At 40.3% G+C, this 20,292-nt stretch overlaps 1 protein-coding gene across 1 annotated transcript in view; it reads left to right on the top strand.

Moving 5' to 3' along the window:
* Positions 1-20,292, top strand: part of exoc4 (exocyst complex component 4) — a 118,384-nt gene that overhangs the window by 71,952 nt on the left and 26,140 nt on the right. The window contains exons 12-16 of the mRNA XM_031313356.2: positions 1,653-1,755; positions 2,980-3,096; positions 14,969-15,105; positions 16,427-16,582; positions 18,276-18,454. Of these exons, the coding sequence (XP_031169216.1) occupies positions 1,653-1,755; positions 2,980-3,096; positions 14,969-15,105; positions 16,427-16,582; positions 18,276-18,454 (692 nt within the window). The remainder of the gene's footprint in view (positions 1-1,652; positions 1,756-2,979; positions 3,097-14,968; positions 15,106-16,426; positions 16,583-18,275; positions 18,455-20,292) is intronic.

The following is a 20,292-nucleotide window of genomic DNA, read 5'->3' as shown; positions in this document are numbered from 1 at the left end:
TGTGGCTCGGCTCCAGATGGCTGTCGGTTTTACTGCCTCGTCTCTGCTACATTACTCAAACGTTATCACCCCTGCCTACAAAAATCCGTCTGTGCTCACACGTTAACTTGAAGATCCATCATCTTGACGCTTGTATTGAAACAATGACAATAATGACAGCACGAGATGGATCTCAGAACAACACAAAGCATATTTAAACTGGCAACGTTTGTCCTTAAGATCAATTTTTGTAAATGAAGTTGTCATCAGAAATTGTATTTTTTTTTTGTAAAGGAGGAGCGTTTAAGAAGAGTTTATCCTACTTAACTTTCTGTTGTGGTGGGGTTTCAATGGGAATCAATGAAGGATTTAGAATAGGTTTAGGTTCCTCGCTCACTCTGTCTCTCTTGCTCACTCTGACGCACAACGATGCACATACCAACACACACACACACACACACACACACACACACACACACACACACACACACACTTGCCTCAGCTCTTGCTGACTAATTGAGTACAGATGCTGAGTAGTGTTATCTTACAGCTTGTGCTCCTTGTGCGTTTGTCTGCATGTGTTTTTAAGTGTGCCCCTGTGCGTGCATGTGTTTGTATGTGCACATACATACAAGCTTAACTTTCGCTAATCAATCATCCACCTCCACTGATTTATACTTCCTGCATATACGGTGTGCATCCCTGGTTGTCTGCAATGCTGCAGCCTCCTGGTTCGGACTCCCACTGCACAATAGCACACACACTGTTTCCAAGCAATGGAGTCTTCCTCCTGCTTGTTATGAATGGCTTTGTCCAACTAAATCACAGTCTGGACTCATCTTTGTAGTTTCACTCCTGTATTATTTTCAGTTTCTGTCCTTAGTGTTTCATTATTTTCTCTCATAACATTTTTCCTTTTCTTTGTACTTTCTCTCTCCGTCTCTCTCTTCTATAAGTTTAGGTCATATATATTATAGGTCTTGTAGGTCAAAGAATTTGTTGTGAGGAATTTGATTTATTTGTGCATTTATATGTGCTGAGCGCTTGAGAAGGCACTCGGTCTTGCATGGTTTGCCCTGTGGTGTGTGTGAGATGAGGCTAGTGACCAATGATTCTCTGACAAACGAGGTGTGCATGTGCCTCTACCAACCCATACATTACTGTCTGACCCTATCTGACCAACCAGACACCAGCTCTCTGGGGGAATTCAGAGAGCAGCCATACTGATGCTCTGATCGTTTTGTATCATTAACATTGCAAATACCTCTGGTTTTCGCAGTTACTCTACTGTATAGTTTACGTTTTGCTTTACAGATAAGCTGGACACTTTCATGACTGTTGCACACACTCCCATCTGAGAGTTAGTTTAACTAAAGTCTTGCACTAATGGAAACGAGCAGCTCCACTGGAGCACTTTTACTTTAACTACCTTGTTTAAAAGCACCTTGAGAGTCATACATAGCTTTCCAAAGTGAGTTCCCACGACAGATCTTACCCTTCACTGCGCTGTTGGACCCATTGATGCAAGGTTACTGTGTCGCTGGTCACAAGCCTGTGTCTCATTGCTCCTGTGATAACATTTCAAACATTTTAGTGTTTGAATTAGCCTTCGCTCACAGCTGGTGTTATGGTATTCTAGCTGTTCTAAATGTTTCTTTGTCTTGATTGTGCAGGTTCATTCAGGAGATAGAGATGAACATGGGGCCAGGTCAGGCCAAGCAGTGCCAGCTCCGAGCCTTCCTCACTTACTACATCAATGACCTCTTCCTCAACCAGGTTAGTGACATGACAAATTGATGCCTTGTATACTGTCTGACAGAGCATGTCGGCACTTAAAGCAATGCTTAAGTTGAACAGCGGTAATAACATTTTTCATAATAAAAACACTGGTAACACTAAATAACAGACTGGTACTCACTTTATGTTAAAAACATATTTGTATAGTTTGTTATTGAAAGTCACAGTCTGTTCTTGTTAGTTAAAGGTGCTGTAGGTAGGATTGGGAAGATCCAGGACTTAGCCAAAATGTTTTAACATCAACAACTTCTCAGTCCCTCCCCCCTTTCTGCTAAAGACCAAAACGGTCTCCTAAGTCCATCCCCCCACAAGGGAGAATGAATGCGTGTGCATGAGCAGTGATTGACATGCAGTTAGACACTCCCCCTTGCCCTGATTGGTGCATCTGAACAGGGAGCTGTGGATTTTTGCAAATCACACTACAGGCTGCAGAGGAGCCATATTTTTTTTTTTTTTTAAATTACCTGCTTACCTGTTCTACTGGAACATAGGGTCAGTTTCAGCAAATATGACAGAAGGTTAGTTTTATAAGTCTTACCTACTGCACCTTTAATAGCTGGCACCTTTCGTACTATATAAGATATAAAAAGAAATCCTCTCATACAATTGTGGGGTTCTTGAAAGTCAGTTGGCCTTCTCAAAATTGATAAAACTAGATAACACCATGGCTTAGTGCTGGGGGGTCATTGTACTACTTAATCCTTATAATACTTAAACCCAACTACACTTTAATTCCCAAGCTGGTGGTTTGCTTCCTGTGTGCTGGTTCATAGAAACATAAAAAAAGATTCCTGCATAACATAAAACACCTCTGCATCTTTTCATGCGTTGTTGGTTTAGTTTTAAACCTGCTTTAGTCAAATAAATGTAAATGCTACATAATGCATCCTCAGACTTTGGCCCTAAGGGTTTATCAAGACATTTCAACCATTAAGTGGCTACCCAGAAGGCCATCTGGAGCCGAGCATTGTTTTTCTATGAAATATTAAGAACTGCTTTGAATTACAGTGACATTTGTTTACACTGATGGGAACGTCGTCTTCACCTTCTGGAAATGTCAAATCAGAACTAAAAAAACACATAGAAAAATAACAAAATACAAGCAGATTTTTTAAAACACAAAAGTTAAGGTTCTTCATTACTCTAGCTTTATTCCATTTAAAATGACCCATATAATGTAAACCTTTGTCACTGAACAATTAGGTGCGAACGGAGATCAACAAGGAAATTGAGGCAGTGAGCAAGGCAGCTGACCCTTTGAAGATCCTTGCCAGCGCTGATACCATGAAGGTGCTGGGCGTCCAGAGACCCCTGCTGCAGGTGAGGAACATCCAGCATATACAAACTCAAGACACCAAATATATACTTACATGGGGGAAATTAATTATAATGAACATCTGTACAATATACAGTAAGGCAGTTCAAATCAACACCACATTTACCATTTACCCCAGTTTAATCAAGAGGCCACTCAATACAAACTGGACCCCAGAAGCTTCACACGTTTCTTTTGGATTGTACATTGATTGTACAAATGTAATTGACAGTTCAAACTGTGAACAACCTTTGACTTTTGGTGACACAAGTTCTGCACATGATAGCATACTGTAAGTGTGTAACATACCCACATGTGAGCAGTTAGAGAGGCTTAAAAAATACACTGCCTGTTTGTTCTGCACTCATTTCCCCTTTGTACCTCTGTTCAATTGAGGAGGGCTCTCTTGAGTACACTTGCAGTTTTCTGTGATCTCAATTGGTTCAGGGGTAGGCACACACAAAAACACACTTTCACCCTCTCTATGACCATTATGCCCACCCTGCCACCAATCTCACAGAATCATAATTGTGGCTAAAATAGTGCTTGATCTTTGAGTTTGTAGTTGAAGCTAACTGTGGTTATATAACTTCACATACGCACACACACTTGTATCCAACATTCTCTCTGTCCTAGGGCCATTTTCTACAGAAAGCAAGTATGTGATTATGATAGCTGACCTACCCTGAGAAGTATAGAGTTTTTGGCTCACTCATGACACACACACACACACACACACACACACACACACACACACACACACACACCATGACTTGTGAATATAGCTTTGCTTTGCTTGTTCTTTTTTTAGAGATGTCTTTCTATACGCTGCAAGAATATATTTGTCTGTGTATGTGTCTATGTGAGAATCATTATTTCCCTTGAAAATGGTCAGTTGACATGCAACTACATACAAAACATTTCCTCTCTTCTACTGGTATATTACAAAGCAGATTCTGTTTTTTGTTTGCTGATGTTTTCAGATATCCACCTCTGAAATATGTGCTGCTACCCCAATACAACTGAGGTGAATGCAATTGAATGTCAGAATCAGATCAGAATCAGAAATACTTTAATAATCCCAGGGGGAAATTATTTTGTGTTTAAGTGCTGTACATTTAAAAGAAATCTGTCTTAAGAAACAGTCCAAATAAAAACTGTTAAACTTAGCTATAAACTCCACCAACTTTCTATAAACTGAACCCAAAAATGAACTGAATTGAATGCCTCATTGATTGCACCACATTTAACCACAGGCTCATCTTGCTTATTTTGGCAGCCTTTCTTATTCAACTCAGGCTCATGGCAGGTTGAAGATTACAGCCGTGCCAAAGTCAAGATCCAGACAGTTGGCATGATTTTCTACATGTCAGCTGTCAAATATTCAGAATTTTTGGAGGAGTATGGCTCTCTTTGTCTAGAATATTGGAAAAACGTACGTTTCTCATGCACACGTAATTTTTTGACTTGACTGTGTGATGTGTGTGTGTTTGTCCATGCAGTTGTCAAGAAAGACAGTTACCTAGAGAGGTAGTTTGTCTGTGCTGTGGGTGTTGGTGTAGCGGACGTGTGTGTGTGTGTGTGTGTGTGTGTGTGTGTGTGTGTGTGTGTGTGTGTGTGTGTGTGTGTGTGTGTGTGTGTGTGTGTGTGTTTCTGTCAGAGCCTTCCTGTCTGTGCGCCTGGTTCTCTCACAGGGAGGGAACAGCGGTGGCAGATCATTACAGAGAGAGAGACCGTGGGCGTTTGGAGTTCAGCAGGGTTTGTTTACGGCCCGGGCCCCTCCTTAACGAGCAGTGCAGCATCTTGCTAATTATGCTGCTGTGGCTAATGAGCCTTACTACTGATATTGGGGAGTGCAATAAAACACTCCTTTTGTTTGGGCTTTTTGCCTTTTTTAATTGGGCTAAATAAAAGAGCCTGGCACTCTTCTTCTGCCATTCACATTCTAGTGTCAGGATGGCATTTGTGTGTGTTTTCGGTACTTATTCATGTGTGTATTTGTATCTATGCGAATCTGTTTTGCTACATGTGTGTGGTTGTGTTTTGGGTCTCCAATTTGAGAGCCTTCCCACTGTTTTCTTTGATTGCCTTCATCCACAGTATCACTGTTATGACAGACTGCTCTCTTCCTCAGTGTGTATTTTTTATTCATTTAGTTGTCATGAGAGCTTTCGATAACAGGGGTTGACACCTTTTTAACCTAAAAGTATAAATTAAAGTTTGAATTGGAATTCATTGGAAGGATAGCCCCTTGATATGTAGCATTTCATTTTCGAGGGGGTCCTATAAACACAAATACATAATTATAAAACACATACAGACAGAACAGCATTACATAACAAACATAAACTACAACTACACAGATACAGACAGCTTGCTCAGCCTCTCTCACCTACACCCCCCAGCTTATAAACATAAAGAAATTAGATACAATAATATCCCGGATAATAAATCAATTCCATCAAAAATAAAGAGCAATTGAAGCAGTTTGTCTTCAGCACAAATAAATTAACATAAAAAAAGATGTCCTGAAGCAGCGGTAAGTGGTGATAGACCTCAGAGAAACAAGGAGATTATTCCAATCGAAAGGAGCTTCATATTTGAATGATCTGCACCCAACTTCTTTGAGAATTCGGGGAAAAAAGAAAAAGGGATATTGCATATGTCGGAGTGGATATGGGACTCTACATGAACCAAAAACTGTTAAGTAGGAAGGACATTTGAAATAAATACATGTAAAGATGAACTTAACCCAGTGAAATTGCCTTCTAGATTTAGGCTGTAGCCAGTTAAGTGATTCATACATTAAACAACAGTGAGTTCTGTATGGATGCCTCAAAATAAATCTAAATAGAGAATTAAAGTATACTCAAAGTAGGCTTTTAAAAGGGGGGGTTTGCACAACATAATTTATGTCAGGAGATTCTAACTAGCCAGGTGGTGAATCTACCAACTCTGTGACTGCAATGGATAATTAGATTATAGTCACAGTACTATATAATGGTTGCTAGAGTTTCCAATAATGGAGCAGATGTGGTTGTGCGTGACTGTGTGTCTTTACATCCACAAATCAATGCAGGATTTTGAGTGTGAGCATGTTCGTGTGCACATTTACTGTATGTCCCTTTAAGTGCCATGATACTTTCTGTGCCAGGTGTTATCAGACGGAGACACACACCGCTGGCATCAGAGCCACCGTGGTTGACGAGCGGGAGAGAGCTCAATATTGCCACACCACATTAAACACAGTCTCTCATACACCTTGGCTGGAGCCATATACGGAAAACCATAGGGGAACACATTTGATAGGCACATCTGCTCTCTGCAACCACTGAAGCACACACTACTGATGTGTGCAGTAGTTTGACGAATTGGAGGAAGACTTTAGCGTTCAGCATGTGTGGTTTGTATATTCTGGAATAGAGCTGAGGAGTTTAGAGCCAGGCGCACATGCATATATGCCAGTGCACATAGATATAAAGACTCATGGCTACACAGCTTTTACATGTATGTATAGCTACATAAAGTTTATATTATTTTCTGACCCTCTGCTGTATGCTATGCAATAGTTTTAACCCTGGTCTATTTTTGCTACCCTCTTGCACCATGAAGAGAATATTTATAAATGCATTTCCATAGCACTAACTTTTGGAGTGGACCCATATTATTAAATACATTTATGCTATAAATTCTTTGACCCTTGATAAGTGATATCTCACCAGTAGAAATGTGAGTTTGTGGAAATACTGCACAAGGGTCAAGGTGAATATCATGCCTTAGGTTTGCTTAAACAGCCCATAATAAGCAATACCCATGCAGTCTGGGCTTAGGTTAATAAATAATATCGATATGGGCAATTATTTGCCTATCGCTATGCCACAGCGGTGTCGAATCCAGCATTTTGATATAATTATATGATTATGAGCCTGACGCTGGCTATATATTGTCCACTAGGAGCATGAGATAAGGGCTGACTGGGACAGTATATAGTTCAGTGGGAAAGGTTAACGTCTATTCATGTGTCTGTGTGATAGCATAACCTGGGCTGACAAGTCTCTGGAGGAGCAGTGGTGTTTAAGAAAGTAGAAAGGCAACCAAGCCAGGAATCTACGTCGTCTTTATGTTTCTTTCTGTTTTTTTCCTACCTTTAGTCTATTGTGACCATAGTTATGCCCATTTTGTTCTTGTTTTTCTTAATGGGCTAGACTCCAGCAGTATACAGTAGTAGCACACCAATGTATACGCTGGCAGCTCTAGCAGTGCAATGCTATCTGTCCAGCTTTGGTGTTGCCACTGATTGATTCATTTAATTAGAGTTAGATCGGAGGGAAAACGGTAAAGGGGGAGAGAGAGAGAACGGGAATAGAATAGAAGACCAAAGTAGGATAGGGAGGGTATGGTCACTCTGCTGGATAGCTCTGGAGATTGGCTCCATTAATCTTAGTGGAACCCCCTGATGTCCCCTTTACACGCTCACTTTGTGACACACTAACATACAAGCATACACACAATGTGCACATGCAGCTTCACACAAGCACAATGAGACAAACTCACCAAAACAACTAATAGGCAACCTAATTTCTCTGTCCAGAAGATAGCGGTATCGAGCTACCTGCATGCCCACCGGTATGGTGCGCTTGTGTTTGTAAAGGGGGTCCATGACTGCGGATTGTTTGTGTCCTGCTTGTTTACTTCATCAGCCAAGACCACACCAGAGCCATAATTACATTACACACACATTAGTCCTCTCTTTCCAGTATCATTCAGCTTTGTCCCTCCAGTTTCTCCGAACAATAGCCGCTAACTAGACTACTTTTGTAAGTGTGTGTGCAGTAAGTGTCCCTGCATTCATTATTTCATACGTGCATGTATTTGCCTCTTTTGGGGTGTTCGTATGCACACAAAATTTGTTCTGGAGCCTCATAAAGACTGATATCATTCATTCTCCGTCAGCTGCCAGAACGCTGACTGTATTGCAGATACGTTCAGCTGCCAATGGCCTGCTAATGATGTTGACCTTTTAAATTTCATATTCATATGTAGCTTTGTGAGAGAGGAGGGTGGAAACAGGCGTACACACATATACATGTGTTACTTGTGCATACACACACACTCGCACATCCACTTCCAGAAACTGTAATGACACTGACCTTTTTATTTGTGATGATGTGTGTAGGCAATGTTTATTTGCGGGGGGCTGATCGCTTCCTGTTGATTGGCTCCCTGCTGCCCCCACAAACACCCCATCATCACACATGCGCACGTGCGCACACACACACACACACACACACACACACACACACACACACACACACACACACACACACACACACACAGTGCAGATTAGAGCATTGGGGTTCTATTTATTTAGGAGACTCTCGGCACTCTGCTGCTCCCATCAACAGACCGCAATCACAACACAATACACCTGTTAGCTGCATCAGCCGTGCCCTGTGATTGGGAGTAGAAGAAGAGAGGAAAGAGGGTATTAGGGTGGTTTGTATACACACATGCACACACATTCACTACCCACACACAGATAGTCACACAGCACAAACACTAACAGGAACAAAAGATATTCCCATGTTTATTCGTAAGAAATCAGAATTTCAGCGAAACTGCACAACACCCATTTTAATTCTGCCAAAATAGGTCTGTTAACCGTAAAATAAATAATCTAAATGCTTTTCCATTTAGTCCAAATGTTTTCTGGAGCTCTCTACTACATATCTGTCATGAAATGGATTGTTCCTAAGCATCCAGTCAACAATTTTACAGCCGTTAAGAATTATCAAGGAATGAGGCACCTCAATAAAAAAAATACCACTTTTACTTGCAGCAATTTTGGCTACATTTGAAATGAGTCCCGCCAGTCTCTGTTTCCTTCACTACCAAGAGTTGTAATCACTAAAGCAATATGGTGGTTTCCAGGTGGTTTTGATTATATGTTCTCATCTTGGCCTTACTTAAACTGCGATGATGTTTAGTATCTCAAACAGATCAGATCAGATCCACTCTCATGTTCTTCAAAGGTCAAGAAGAGGTTGTTGTGAGATGAAAGGAGAAGTTTCCTGACTTTTCATTGCTCTCTTGTTTTTTTTGTTTTAATTAATTATTATTATAATTGTAATCTATAATCTAAAGAGCATCCATGCTCTTTAAAAGGAAAGTCTTATAGTTACACTGGCCAATCATGTGCACCAAAACAATTAACTTTTTGCTACAAATGGTAAATGCTATTTTTGACTTTAAATTGTACTCAGTGTTGTTTTTGTAGATTGATCCAGTTTCAAATGTTTTTTTAGATTTATCTTTACATCTGTAGGAAGTTTACAAGAGCAAATCTTTAAATAATACATACAACACTATATGTCACGCACTGCAATATGGAATGGTCTTTTTTGACAAGCTACTTGCTGTACAATATTGTAGAAGAAGTTACTTTTTTCTACTAAATGGACTAAAATCCTGATAAATTCCGAGACTGTTGTTGAGTCTAGCTCACCTCAAAGCCTTTTTTCTCTTCTGCCTTTTTTCTCACCGCTCAAGGTGCAACAATCCCCACACCACCCACATTCGTCTGGTTATCTCACACCAAACACATACACTCCTGAGGCTCGCGCCCTGCTGCCCTGGGCCTCCAACCTGCCTCTGCCATGGTTATGTTCCATGTTTCATAGCTTTGTTTTTTATGCTGTTTATATATTTATATCATTATATATGTGTGTGTGTGTGTGTGTGTGTGTGTGATTGTCTTGTGTGTAGTGAAAGAGGAAGCATTTACAGTAAACAAGTGTAGAAAACAGCCTCACCAACTGCAGTCTAAGGTAGTACAGGTTCACACCATGCAGTGCTACCCCTGACAGAGTCTCTGTGTGTAACAAGACATAATCTTTGCCTTTGGATTGAGTGAGTTAGAGAGAGAGAGAAAAGTTGAAATGTCAGCTCTACCACAAACATGCCTTTTGGTTTGGAAGAATGTAGGAAGGAAGGTTTTGGCTGCGGGCACCTGATAAAAGTTGCAGCTTGAATTTTAAGAAGCAAGTTAATGCCCTGAATGTGCAAATGACAAGCTTTGTGTTGCTGTGAGCACACGCCTGGTTTTTGTCTGTGCACGTGTCTGTCTGTGCACATGTGTCTGTATGTGCACGACATGTGCACCAATACATTGGCTCGTTATGGGCTCTAATGGGACACAGAGAGGAACATACCCCCCTTACACAACGCATTAAACTGCATTATAATTTCTCTTTCACTCTCTTATACAGACTTGTATTCACTCACACAAACCAGTGATGGCCTAACTTAGTTTGTGTGATTAATAATTCAGAATAATTGATAATAAAAATTGATAAATAAATATATGAAATGGCAAAGACATTCCTCTTACATCCACCAGAAGCACAGAGGATTGGAGTGATTAATAAGTTTGACTTTTAGGTTCTTGTATTGAATCAAATCTGAAGTCTTGGGTGATTCCTAGGATTAGCACATGGAAAAGCTCCATATTCCACCCTGCATTTGTGTTTTTTTTTGTGTGGGTGTGAATAGGGTGTGTGTAATATGGAAGCCCATCTGTAATCAGCCAAGTGTGATATTGCTCCTCATCTCTCAATTAGAACACTTTACAAACTGCATTAAGCTTTGCATGAGAAGTGATAATGGGGGATGTAAAAGAAAAGGTGTGTTCCTATAATAACTCAGTTTTGTCCCTCCAGAAGCTATGTATATGTCTCTTTACTTCATAGTAATTTGTTTCAATGCCGTACTGGGAACAATGGATCATTTAGTGATAGCCAGCTACAGTGACATCTTGGATTCAATTTGCATACCTCATTTTTTACCCCAAAACTGATTAAATGATGAGTTTGCTATATAAATACATATGCAGGTTATAATTTATTGCAGCCAGTCCATCAGAGGGATGATTACTTGTACTTGATAAGAGGTGACAGCTCTTTATTGGTGATTTCCAGGGGAGAACTGATGTCTGTGTGTTAGAATGCAAATCTGCGTACAAATAAACAATGGATGTTGAGCAGTTCTTTGAGTGTTGTCATGAAATCATTAATTTAAATGTCCAGAGGAACGCAGTCCAAATCTTGAAAGCTGTAAAATCAGTCAATTAAAAGTCAAATAAGAAAGTTTAGCGGATTAATTTAGATTTTAGACAACAGTCTCAAGCTTTTTGTTTTGGTGACATTATACACACTTCAGTGGGAAAAAAAGCACACTGCCTACACATACAAAGAAACATGTGTTGTGGTTGAACAGGCACAAGCATGGGGGCCGTCCGGTGTGTGTCAGGGGAGTCTTGGGAGTGTTTCTTGTCTCTGACATTGATGAATGATCTGTCAAGACAATGTCCCACTCATGCCCAGCTCCCCCTTTACCCAGGAGAGGGACAGCCTGTGTGTGTGTGTTAGAGAGAAAGGGGAGAGACAGAGGTTATCTTTGCATGTGTTCTTGTTTGTGTGGGTGTGTGCAGTTGTGTATACGCACTGCTGAGTATGTATTATTTTGGCAACCCTCGGTCAGTCATGTGAATGGCATGGCATAGGCATTACACGAGTCAGCGGTTTGAGGTCAGGGTGTGAGTGAAATGGCAAAGAGCATGGGGTTAAACACTCTGACCCCCGGACAGCCTTGAGAGGCACCCCTCTATTTTAATGGGGAAAACCCAATGATCCGTTTCCGGTTCAAACCTGAAGCCCTCAAGTCCCTACTCCACTTCAACAGCTTAAAGAACGCATCACAGAAACCCCATGAAACAAACTGCCATTCACACACAACATGCTCTTAGATAGTGCAAATGAGCTTGAGTAAATAAAATGCACTTTCTCTTTGTACCTTCCTTTATATCTCAGGATAACACTTCTAATTTGGCGAGCAGGATACAGCAACACAGGAGTTTAGCAATTACATCCCTGCACCCATACTGTATACATGCCATTCCCTGCATCTTGCTTTTTACTCATTCCATCAAAGGAAATAACTACTTTCAGCACTAGCTCAGCGTGGTTTCCGTAGTGATGACCGTGCATTAGCAGCTTTTTCCGCTGAGGCGCCACTCTGAGTGCTAGGACTGTCTTGTTGCTGTCATTAGACCACTATGGCCATGGCCTTCATTTCACTCTAAACAACAGCAGTTTACCCCAGCAAATTTTAAGATCCATTTGCAAGGCGTAAGTCTAATTTTCTCTGACGCCCATGCTTTTACGTTGTAATATTGTAAAAGAGTGGAATCAAAGTGCAACCAAGCTCAGTTTCAGGGCGAATGCAATAATGTGAAGTAGAATTACAAGAGAAATATGGTTGTTTTCACATGGTAGTGCAGTGTGTTGGCCTTTTAGCTTGAAACATGAAAGAGATAGGGAGAGTAAGCTAGACAAAGACAGAGAAGCCTCCACAGTGGATGTTGTCTCCTATGTAACGGTCAAGTAAGATAGAGGAGATGTAGCGGAACAGGCTCTCTCTCTACCACTCTCCCTCACTCTCTCTCAGCCCTCCCATTCTCAATCTGTCCCTTGATTACTTTTTAATGATTTCTGCTGCCTAAGACAAATGGCTGTGTTAAATGAGCAGAATTAGACAAGGGACCTGAGCGCAAGAGCATTTGTTAGAGCAGGAGTAATGGATCGGGCATCCATTGTTTACTCTTCTCCATTCACTGGCTGGGCCTGCTACAGCATGGAGCTCAATGTCGTCAAAGTCGAGGCAGCAAGAATGGAGGACCACTGTTATAATTCTGACAACACATGCGCTTTTTGACAATAACATTATTATTATTATTATTATTATTATTATTATTATTATTATTATTATTATCTCTACATTTCCAAATCTTGCTTTTCTTTTACTTTTCTTATGGATTTTTTTGTATACTGTAGTCTATATATCAACGACGATTCATTTAGGGGATTGCTCCGGTGCCACCAGAAGATCCGACGAATGTCCCTCACCTTTCGCTTTCTGCCTTCTTTGATGTAACCTTATCATTTTTGCTGTTACAGAAGTCCAGTTTTCCGAGAAGGATTGTTGCTGTGTACGTTCTAAATTAATCCGGTTTGATGATCTAAATAATCTAAGTCTTACAAAGTCAAATGGTTCATAAAAACAGTCCACTGTAATGGACTCCATGTTTGTTTTAATGTGTATCATATTGTTTGTTTTATGTAAAGCATTTTGTGATTTTTTTTTTATCTGTGAAAAGCGCTATATAAATAAATTATACTTATTATTACTTACTTACATTTATTTTATATGCTGAAGTTTACCTGAGCCACCCACTGAATCCCTTTCAGCCTTAGCGGTGCTGACCTGACAACCTGACCTCTCTGGAGTAGGCAAGTGAAAAAATTTAATTTTCGTTTAGGGATCAAAGAAAGTAGCATATTATTATCACTGTATTATTACCCTTGTCACGGTAACATAAATTTTCAGTGTCGTCATTGCCAGTGCTTTTTTTTAACCATGTTATTGAAGTGGTTTACAGTACCCCCAGCCTACACTAAGATGTGGTGGTAGCTGCTGCTAGAGCTACACTAGCTGCTAGCCCTCCTGCAGGGTCTATGTATTTCTTCCTGACAGGGAGTCAGGCATGGACAGTAAAGGGTGCTCCCTTGGCAGAGACAAGGTCTTGGTTAGCACTCCATGGGCAGGGGCACTGCTATGGATCATTACTTCCCTCAGTGGTGTGTGTGTGTGTGTGTGTGTGTGTGTGTGTGCTTGTGCGTGCCTGCTTGTGACAGAATGAGCGAGGGGGGGAAACTGAAACACACTAAGAGCTATTAATATTAATATCATTCTATCACATCTGGGGTCTCCATATTTTTTGATGATCAATTACAGTCACCACTGCCCCCTACAGTATTTTCAGACACTTTGGAAACTACTACTACTGGCCTTGAATATTATGGAACTCATAAAAAAAAGATTATCTGGTTGTTGCTGTTTTCTGCTTGGTTCTGGCAGGCAGCACTAAAGTACTAGCCTCTAGTTGCCAATACCTTCTACTCCTGCAGTTGTTTACACCTACTACAGATCATTACCATTTTTGTTTTATATCCACTGTGTATCTTTGTGCGGGATTGCTCTGCTTCACACACAGTAGTGGTTTTCGTAGTCGTAGCTGGTTTCAGAGTGAGTGGCAAGGCTATCACCAGGCTATAATAGAAAGTTATCACTATTAATGGAGATGTACTGTAGGATAGATTGGTTAAGTGCTAGGAGCAGGCACACTACCTACTGAGTTGTAATCTCATTTAACAGCTCTTAAATTGCTCAAAGGTGTATGTTTTGAAAAGTTTGCTGTGTGTGTGTGTGTGTGTGTGTGTGTGTGTGTGTGTGTGTGTGTGTGTGTGTGTGTGTCTGGGGATATGAACCTGCTCTGCTGTTCCCGGGCCAGCTATTAGTCACGCAGGAGTGGCTAATCTGTAATGGCTGCTGTCACAGCCCTGCCGGTGCTCCTGGTGATGGGTGCACTGTGACAAATGCACACACACACACACACACACATTTTTAGCCTGAGAACACACACACACAACACAGAAGATTAAAGCACACACAAATATGTGCACTCACACTGATTCATTTACACACAAAGAATCATCCATTCCAGCAATACAGTGTTACAACTTCTGACAAGCTCTCCAGCACCAGTCGTCAGTACAGCCACAGGTGACAGATAGACAAGTGAAGTTGGAGCTAATATATGACAATGCAGCAGACTGGATCTGACTGAGAATTTGCATACAATCCTCCGTTTTTTTATGTCTCTTACTTTGTCTGTTTTTCTCCTTGAAAATTCTACATTTTCATATCTAAATAAAAAACCAAAACAAATGCTCATTGCCCTCCTCCGGTTTCTCTCTCCAGAGCACGGTGGTAGTGGAGAAGTCCATCCAGGATCTAATGAGTCTAATGCAAGACCTGAGTGCCTACTCCAACCAGTTCCTTGAGATGGTCTGCGACAAGCTCAAAGAGTACAAGGAAATCTGCAACACAGCCTACAGGTAAAAGAATAAAAGAGGCTAGCTCAGCTGCAATAGAAACTGAAATCCATTTTACTGGACAATGACAACCACTTTAAAATGTTCTTTGTAGTATTTGAATTATATACAGTTGTCTGTAACAGCATCAACAAATTCATTAAGGAGCATTCTTTTATTACATTTTAAAACGTTAGTGGTTGTGGTTTCAGTGTCTTTTTGGATTTTGATTGATAAACTGTTGCAGGAAAAAAATCTGTGTTGTTTAGGTTCGGTTGCAGTTTTGATAACTGCAAAGCTGTTATGGAAAATCATGGGGAAATGTTAGTGTGCATTTTTAGGAAGGGCTCACAGCATTGAATGTGTAATACTTTTAAGAATATGGAATTAGTTTTGAATTGGTATGTATTGCTTTTTACACACATTTGTGCTGTGAAAGGCCATCCATCTGTGCTCCCCTGGGACCGTATAACACCTGGCCATGTAAAGGGGAGGGGTGAGAGAGAATGTGGAGGGATGTGAGAGGGAGTGATCAACGGGCCAGGAGAAGCAGGAAAAGGACTGACAGACTGCTGGGAGTCCATATGGACTCTGTCACAGGTCAACCTCAGAGCGTGCGTGCGTGCATGTGTGTGAGAAACCCCAGAGTGCTTGTGTCTCTTGTACAAGGTGTTAGTATGATATTAATTGCAGAACCAAGCAGTTTCTCCAACACAAACATATTATGCACACAAAGCAAATACATGTTGGCAGGCTGCACCAATTTCTCTTCACGCCAAATCAGAACTGTTGTAATACTACTGTACATGTTAGTACAGATGCTCATGTTTAACTACCTGACTATTAACGATACTAGTCTGTCTGGATGACTATTATTATTTTGCATTTAACTCATTTTTAGCTACACTTGATACATGGCTCTGGAGCAGCATTTTAATATCTTAACCTTTTATTGAAATGCCCTGAAATGTATTCCAATTAACTTTTGTAATTCCCTGACCTTTCATCTAGCGCCACCAGCAGGTCAGAATTACTATTTTCTCATCACCCCAGTTAATGACCTGATACCTATAAAACTAAAGAAGCGGTTATATATTAATAGTAATAGCATGTAGAATTTTAGTAATGCCACGATTCAGCCAGTAAAACTAGTTTCCTCTTCTTATTTCTGTCATTACTTTTGTCTACTTGTACAACAGACAAATAATATATATATATATATATATATATATATATATATATATATATATATATATATATATATATATATATATATATATGTGTGTGTTATGTTTTATAACTTGCCTTAGTTTGTCTACATTTCATGATGTCTGTGTGTTCTCAGGGGTGTAGTCCAGTGTGAGGAGAAGCTCACCATCAGTGCTTCCTGGTCTAAAGACGAGGACATCAGTCGTCTGCTCCAGTCGCTCCCTAACTGGGCAAATATGGCCCAACCCAGACAGACGCGACAGAAGAGAGAGGATGAAGAGGACTTTACTCGGTACACACACATATACACACACAGAGAACATTATATACTAGTTTATATAAATGTGCCTATGTCATAAAGAACTTGTACTCAAACAAGTACAAGTACACACACTGGTGCACATTTTACACACACAAACAAGGAAGAGTAGACATACACCACCGCAATTGCGCAAATAATCCCTCCCTCCTGTCTTTGCTCCTTTATTCACATATTATTGAACCTTCTGTTGTTGACTAAGATGCAACCATAAAAAAGTCATGATTGCTCTTTTAAACACCTTTTATCTGAAGGAAGTAAGGAACTGAGGGAGAAGCAAAATAGGAAAATATAAGGAGAGCAGACGGAGGTGGGGGAAAGGGGGGGGCAGTCTTATCGAAATTGGCTTTGAATGTGCGCACTCTTCAGGGAACACTGGAGCTCATTGGAGCGGAATAGTAAAGTAAATAAATAAATTGGTTGTGTGTGGCCAAAGAAAGTCAATCTGTTGTATGCGCCCTCCCTCCCTCTCTCTCTCTCTCACACACACACACACACACACACACACACACACACACACACACACACACACACTATGAGAGCTCAGAGATAGCAGGAGACCATAAGGCTGTTTGATTTGATGTTTTCATCACTATTAAAGGGGCATTAGCTTCTACACAACTTGCAACCCTGTGCGTTGATTAAGCCTCATTTATAAGCTACACATGCCTATATGTGAGAGTATATGTAGTTGTGTGTCTAGTGTTTTTGTTTTAACCAATTTGTTGTTCAAAGAATGTTGATCTTGTGGGCATCCTGGTGACTCTGGAGTCCACATGCCATGTATTTGCAGCACTGTGGTGTTGAGGTTTAGTTCTCCAACTTCCCCGCTCTCTCCCCTTCTTTCTTGCCAGTCACCAAAGTCAATTATCCTTCCAAAACCACAAGCGCTTGTAAATATAAGCGCGTGTCAAAGGGGGTTTTGATCTCCGAGTCTCTGTTTTTCCACCCTTTTAAATCTCTGCCGTCTGTTTGTCTTCCACTTCTAAATGGTCTCCATTACCTGTTGTTTTTCTCTCCTACTGACTTTTTAGCTACTTAGCAACTCCTTCCTTTTAAAGTGACTATTTCTACAAAATTGTCTTAACACTGTGTCCAACTTTGTTGTGTTCCTATCTTCCTGACATGCCCCTCTTGTTTCTATTTATCTAGTTTGGACATTTGTGCATCATTGTAAATGTCACAGCCCTAGTCAGTCCCACAATATTGTGCATTTAAGCATTGGATTATTATAATATTTTAACCATTTTCAATCCCAAACTGTATGAACACACTTTATAAATAAAAAACACATACACTTGGACATCCATTCTGTTCAGCCATCCATTATGTTTTATTTCATGAAAATTGGCTTCTATTATAGCATTTATGTGTGCCACTCACTGCCTCTGCAGTGCCGGCATTATGAATCCAACCAGCAAACCAATAACTGGTAATTTTCTGCAAATAACTTATACTGTAGACTGATTATAGGGTTTTTCATAGTCATGCCTCGTAGACATCAGAAATATATTTTCCCTAGTACTTTTTCATAGCAGTTATTTTTTATAAAGGGAGTTTGCTGTTTGAGTGATGGTCAAATTATGTTTTTCTTTGCCAACAATATATTGTGTCTATCCTTCTATCCACACAAACTCTTACACCCTTCATTCTCTGCATCTTTCAGGGCGGCTTTTGCTAAGGAGTCGGAGGTGCTGACTGGGAACCTAGGAGACAAGTTAATCCCCCAGAATGAGATCTTGCGGGACGTCAGTGACCTGAAGGCTCTGGCCAACCTTCATGAGAGCATGGAGTGGCTTGCTGGTCGCCTTAAGACCTTCTTCACTAACCTGCCTCATACCTCCAGTGAGTAAGGGAAGCATTATTTGGAATGTGGCCTCTGATACTGCCTAAAATGCTGGTATCCAGAAGTATGCAGGTCTATGCACTGATCCTATACCATCAATTTAGCCCAGGAAAAAAAAATCTAATTTGAAGTATTATTTAGGGTTTTTTTCCATTGTGACTGGCTGTCAAACTAGATAATAAATATATATATATATATATATATATACATTTTTTTTTAACACACTGGTATCGGGAAGGAAACAATGGTATTTGAACATATCCAGTCATCGGTGCGATTGAATTGGGATCCACGGTCAGTTTACATCATTGCAAACTCATGTCTAAGCGCAAGGTTGTGCTAAAAATTACTCATCTGTACAACGTGTTGTCCCTCCCCGTCTGAGGGTAAAAGCTGTTCCAGATGACCACACTCAAAGAAGGGGTCAAAAGCCAGCCATCATAGAGAAGGACGAGACATGATAACCATTTAAATATGAGAAAATCGTGCACACTTTAAGACAATCTCTCCTGAAAGGTATTCATAGTGTGGCACTCAGTTGTAACACACAAACACAAAAAGTGACCTAAATAGCTGTGTAACAGATGAAAAAAGAGACCCTGAGAGAGAAGTTCAAACCCTGCATACTGTCTCACCTCGGAACAGCTGGAAAATCACTGCGTGATATGGGTGTTAATGTCAGACTGTCACTTTAAGAAAGTTACAGAAATTGACGGACGCCCCAATTCTGACGTTAAAAAAGTGTGGGGGGAGAGGGTTTCTGAAGCTGTTTGACCATCCAGCAAGCAGTTCTAATTAAGTATACTGGCACCTTTGTCATATTGCCATTGTTACAATGTTACAGAGTGGTATTGTAGCAAACGCTTAATTTTAATGAAGAACATCACCTCATCTCCTTCTCTCCTAGTTATCTTGGCAAAAAAACAGACTCATACTAAACTCATACTTCTTTGCATAATTAAGGTCTCATTTATGCATATGGACAAGAATCTGTAACATCACTAGATTGTATGTGCAAAGTGATTGAAAGACTGTATGCTGATATTTATCACCTAACCAACTGGATTATCCTCAATTTACCCAAACACCCTGTTCCTTCTAACTGGATATATCTGAAGGTGTTACTCTGTTGATGAAATTAAATAAAGCAAAACTTTGAGATATTTTTGACACAAACATTGACATATGCAGTACATTTATCCACCCGGCACACTGACGCCAACGCAGACATCTGTTGCTTTTTTATTCAGCATACTGAAAAACTGATCATTGTCTTGGACACATGAATGCTGCTGCTTGTTGAATGGTTGAATTGCACAAAAATTAGACTATCCTTCCTGTCATTTTATTTCCTTAGTTTATTGTTTTTGCCATTTTGGCACAGACAGAGAGGCTTTCATGGCTGTCAAAAATGTTACTAGCTGGGAAAATACTAAGTATACGTTTGTGTTTTACATCACATCCAACATATTTCAGAAGTATGGTGGTTTAGTGAAGCTGGAAGCACCTGGGGACAAGCCTCTGAGACACCATACATCCTCTTCTGACTGGTGTATTACATTATAGAGAAATATTACACCATGGACTTTTTTTCCAGGAGACAGTGCTACTAGTCTCTCAGGTCATTAAGCAGTTATTGATCAGAATACACTGCAGATTAAAAAACATTGTCTGGATGCTTTATGGAGGGTCACAGTCAGTGGTGTATGAAGTTTTCTCATCTTTAGTTGCAGTACCTCTGTAGCAACACTTACTTTACCTGTGCCTCATTAAGCTCTTGTTTGAGTGTATTATCACACACTCATTACCTTCTCTACTGGAGTTGTCAAAGAGCACT

Source organism: Sander lucioperca, chromosome 20 (assembly GCF_008315115.2).
Source record: "Sander lucioperca isolate FBNREF2018 chromosome 20, SLUC_FBN_1.2, whole genome shotgun sequence".
NCBI lineage: Eukaryota > Metazoa > Chordata > Actinopteri > Perciformes > Percidae > Sander > Sander lucioperca.
The sequence above is the reverse complement of the archived record's forward strand: the minus strand, read 5'-3'. Positions and strand labels throughout refer to the sequence as shown.